The 5,310-nt window shown below is 37.3% G+C and overlaps 1 protein-coding gene across 1 annotated transcript in view; it reads left to right on the top strand.

The window, feature by feature from the left end:
• The window catches only part of LOC109019044 (uncharacterized mitochondrial protein AtMg00810-like), a 2,102-nt gene extending 450 nt beyond the window's left edge, over window positions 1–1,652 (top strand). The window contains exons 2-4 of the mRNA XM_019001269.1: window positions 560–723; window positions 832–1,249; window positions 1,315–1,652. Of these exons, the coding sequence (XP_018856814.1) occupies window positions 560–723; window positions 832–1,249; window positions 1,315–1,652 (920 nt within the window). The remainder of the gene's footprint in view (window positions 1–559; window positions 724–831; window positions 1,250–1,314) is intronic.
• Window positions 1,653–5,310: the final 3,658 nt, after the last annotated feature.

Consider the following 5,310-nt stretch of genomic DNA (forward strand, 5'->3'; position numbering starts at 1 on the left):
TTAATAAATTAAAAAAATCTAATGTTATATTTATACAACTAACAAGTAGAATCTGTATTGAATTATAAAATTTTATAAAATTTATAAATCATTAAATTCTAACTAGTTGATATTTATTCAAAATAACAATATATTATATGTCTTCATATATTATTAGTACATACACTTAATATGATAGCATATATCTATTTCATATATGGTTTTCACATACTAGTATATTAAATTATTAAGTTTTATTGATTAATTATTATACAAATTATAAAATATACTTATGAAGTATATTCACTATATAGACATAAATAATTAGATTACATATTACATATTTAATTATAAAAGTGGTTTGCTTATATTATTAGTTACTACATATATATATGTGTGTATATATACATAGGTGTATGTATATATTTATCAATATATGACTGAGTTTTAATCGAGTCAAGCTAACGAGTCAACTCGAGCATAAACGAGCAAGATTTTTTTTTTTTCACGAGTCGAGGTCGATTAGAGTTTAACCGAGTGAGTACCGAGTGAGCTATTGAACATGCTGGTTCATTTACAGCCCTATGCCCTGCTACTGTTCGGATTATTCTATCCATTGCAGTCACTTCTGGATGGCCCTTACATCAATTAGATGTGAAGAACGCTTTTATCCATGGTCATATTTTTGAAGAAGTATACATGGATCAACCACCTGGCTACACTGATCCACAATTTCCTCAACATGTGTGCCGTTTGAAGCGTGCTCTTTATGAACTAAAACAAGCCCCTCGTGTTTGGTTCCAACGCATTAGCACTTTTTGTTTTTATGAAACTTGTTTTCTTCTCAGTCAGGCTGACTCTTCTCTGTTTATCCATCACATCACATCAGGCACGGTTTATCTCTTGTTATATGTCGATGACATGGTTCTGACTGGCAACAATCCCGCTTTGACCAAGACTCTTATTACACGATTGTCCACCGAATTTGCTATGAAGGACTTGGGTTCTCTCCATTATTTCCTTGGTGTCAAAGTTCAACCTAATTCTCATGGCCTATTTCTAAGCCAAACCAAGTATGCTCTTGATATACTACAGCGTGCTAACATGGTTGAGGCCAAACCCATTACCACTCCCTTTGAAGTTGGTCATCATCTCACTATCGAAGGGAAGCTCTTCTCGGATCACACTCTTTTCCGGTCTCTTGCTGGAGTGCTACAGTATTTGAAAATTACTCGGCTTGATCTCTCATTCAGTGTCAATTCCATTGCCAGTACAAGCATGCTCCAACTGAAGATCATTTTCGCACACGCAAACGCATATTGCGTTATGTTTAAGGCACGGGCCATCATGGTCTTCAACTCCACCGCACCTCCTCCCATGAGTTGCTTGCTTATTCTGATGCTGATTGGGCGGGTTGTCCTGATACACGTCGGTCTACCACCGGCTATGTTATCTTCTTAGGTGCTAATCTTGTTTCTTGGTGCTCCAAGAAACAATCCATTGTTTCTCGCTTCAGTGCCGAAGCTGAGTATAGATCCTTAGTCTTTGCTACCGCTGAAGTTGCTTGGATTGTTCAGCTACTCCGTGATCTACGTCTTCAACTGCCTTTCCCTCCAAAAATATTATGCGACAACAAGAGTGCTATTTTTATGGCAGTCAATCCTGTCACTTGACCTCAATCTAAACATATTGCGATTGACTACCATTTTGTTTGTGAATTAATTGCCAATGATTCTCTAAAAGTCGCCTTTGTTCCTCACATCTTTAGCTTGCCGATTCATTGACCCAGGGAGTCACCAAGCCTCAGCTTCTACTTTTCCATAACAAACTTCACGTGATTCCTTTTGCCACGCTCAGCTTGAAGGGGGTGATAAGGAAGAATCATCTTCAGATCCTTTCCTTGATCTTAGATGATTTTATCTTGTATATATCTTTACTTTCCTAGTTTATAGCTAGGATAATTTCAACTGTATGTATTCTGTTGTTTGTTTCCTATTATATAGGACATTCCATTTGTAAATACGTTCTATATAATGAAACCAATAGCCTCAATATTCTGTTGAGGATTTTAGTCACATTATACACGGGTCATTGAACCTCTATAGTAATATTCTATAATTTTTAATCCAAATTCAAATAGTAAAAGGAAAAAAAATATGAGAGTAATAATAAAGTAGTAGCAAAGGCCGGCGTGTAAGGATATCATTACCACCACCATTGCATAGTTCACTCTCCTTTTGAGAAATCTTGAAGATGAAGTCATGGAGTGATTTTCCATATCATCATTGTTCAATGTATCATCTCCCAACCTTAAGTATAGCTGATTATGATGAACACCATCAGTCATCCAACTCAACAATTCTTCAAGATTCTCACCCACTTCATCATAATTAAAGCCCCTTGAATCATAAACACAAAACCCGCGTTGCATAGATCTCAACACATTATGCTTTTTCATAAGGATAGAGGTGAAATTGGAAAAACTCCCTTCAACAGAAAACAGAATACTACTTCAATGATCTGTTATCTTGAATCAATACAATTCAAACATCTTTGAGTACATTTTCAGCACAAAAATGGCACATCATAAGCAAAACTAGAACTAATAAAGCAGTGGCTTACCTAGTGATGTTTGACTGAATGGTGTAAGCCCAGAGCGCCCAAGAACACTGTACATAAGGCTCACGAGTGAGCTTTTGCCTGAACTAGTAAAACCCAGCAAGAGAATTGTAATAGTTGGAAGAATGTCCATGTCTTCCATGTTGATCCCCCGTAGGGCACCCAAAAATCACCAGAACGATATGTGAAAAGCTTGTGCCGAAGCTCGTTCAGCCCATCAGGTGCAACCAAAGCAAACCTTTCCATCTCCCTTAGCACTTTAAGCCTAGGTGTTAAGGCTTAAGACATTTGGGAGGTCAAACTTGTTGGTATTTTTAGTACAGAGGTGAAGTAAAAAGATAGAAAAGTAGAGGATAACTTCAGCAAAAATACTTGTTGATTGATTTTGATGTTCTACAGATTATAGATGGAGAAGTACATTATATAAATAACATTGAAAATTACAGATCATTAAAACTCATACTGTCCCAAGATGCACGATAAGAGAGTTTCTCTATAATAACAAAATACTAGTAATAGACTTTATTGAAAAAATTGCATCATAAATAGGCGTTATCTTCAATACTCCTCCTTGATGCATTTTTTTGACACTCCAAGTTTGAGCCTCAACAACTGGAATTTGCCTCTTGGAAGTGCCTTTGTGAAAATATCAGCAACTTGTTCTTCAGACTTACAAAACTTCAACTTCACATCTCCTTTTGCTTCTACTTCCCTCAAGTAATGATACTTGATTGCAATATGTTTAGTTCTGCTATGAAAGACAGGATTCTTTGCCAAAGCTATTGCTGATTTGTTATCACAATAAATCATAATTGGCAGCTGCTGTTTTGCACCCATATCTTCGAGAATTTTACTCAGCCAAATGGTTTGATTTATAGCTCCCGCAACAGCCACATACTCTGCTTCGGCTGTGGATTGTGCTACAGATCCTTGCTTCATGGATCCCCATGAAAACACACCAGTTCCAAGATTAAAACAATACCCGGATGTGCTTCTCATATCATCCACAGAACCAGCCCAATCACTATCAGTAAAATCAGTCAAAGTTGAATGAGAACTTGGTTTATACCAAATGCCGAAATCCTTTGTGCCTTGAATGTATCTCAGCACTCTTTTAGCAGCTCCAAAATGGATTTGACTTGGACATTGCATGAATCTTAAGAGAAGGCTAGTTGCATACATGATGTCAGGCCGAGTGGTAGCCAAGTAAAGTAAACTTCCAATTAAACTCCTATATGCTGCTGCATTGGCTTCTTTTGCACCATCTTCCTTCTTCAATTTCTCATTTGCTATCTAAGGAGTAGCTGCTGATTTGCATTCAGCCATATTGAACTTGTTGAGCAAATCAAGAGCATATTTCCTTTGTGAAATGAAAATGCCTCATTCTTGATATACTTCCATTCCAAGGAAGTAGTGCATTAGTCCCATATCACTCATTTCAAATGTTTTCATCATCTCTTGTTTGAATGATTCAATCATAACCGAATTATTTCCTGTTATAATTAAATCATCAACATAAAGTGAGACAGTGAGCAAACTTTCACCTTTGAGTTGGACATAAAGTGTAGGTTCACTAACACTTCTCTTGAAGCCATGATCACAAAAATAGCTATCTATTTTGTTGTACCAAGCTCGAGGTGCTTGTTTAAGCCCATAGAGAGCCTTTTTTAACTTAAATACTTTCCCTTCTTCCTTCATAAAGCCTTCGGGTTGCTGAACATACACTTCCTCCTCAAGTTCTCTATTAAGAAAAGCTGATTTTACATCAAGTTGTGAGATCTTCCAACTTCTTTGAGCTGCAAGTGCAACTACTGTTCTGATGGTGTCCAACCTAGCTACGGGTGCATAGGTTTCATTGAAATCTATCCCAGCTTGTTGTGAATAGCCCTTTGTAACCAATCTTGCTTTACACTTGTTTAAAGAATCATCTGGGTTGAGCTTTGTTTTATATACACACTTAACTCCGATAACATCCTTGCTGTTAAGATATGCAACCAACTCCCATGTATTGTTTTTCTCAATCATTCTAATCTCCTCATTCATTGCATCCACCAAACTTGTTCTTTAGAAGCTGCTGCATAATTTTCAGGCTTTATGGAACTGAAGTTGCAAGATTCATATATCTCATTTAATGCCCTGACTCTTCTTGGAGAAGTCTCAGGTGATGAAAATGCTGAACTTCTAGAGTTGCTGTCACTTCTTGAAACAGAGAATGGTGATGAAGGTTGATCATTTGGAGCTGATGTTTCAAGCTCTTCCTCAACTTGCTCGATAATTGGAACACGAAGAGTCAGATCTGGTTCATGCTCTTCTTCCCATTTCCAGGTTGAATGCTCATCAAACTGAACATCTCTACTTGTGACCAGCTGCTGAGTTTTGAGATTGAAGATCCGGTATCCCTTGGATTGAGAGCTATACCCAAGAAAAATCCCTTTCTCTGACTTTTCTTTAAGTTTGTGTCTCTTTTGTTCAGGTACATGAATGTAACACAAACATCCAAATACTTTGAAGTGACTAACAGTTGGCTTGTGTCCACTCCATGCTTCGATTGGAGTCATATCCTTCACTGCCTTTGTGGGGCATCTATTTAGGACATATACTGCTGTATTAACAGCCTCAGCCCAGAATTTTTTTGGAATGCCCTTTGCCATTAGCATGGACCTAGCCATCTCCATAACAGTCCTATTCTTCCTTTCCGAGATTCCATTTTGT

The sequence above is a fragment of the Juglans regia genome, unplaced genomic scaffold (assembly GCF_001411555.2).
Source record: "Juglans regia cultivar Chandler unplaced genomic scaffold, Walnut 2.0 Scaffold_689, whole genome shotgun sequence".
NCBI lineage: Eukaryota > Viridiplantae > Streptophyta > Magnoliopsida > Fagales > Juglandaceae > Juglans > Juglans regia.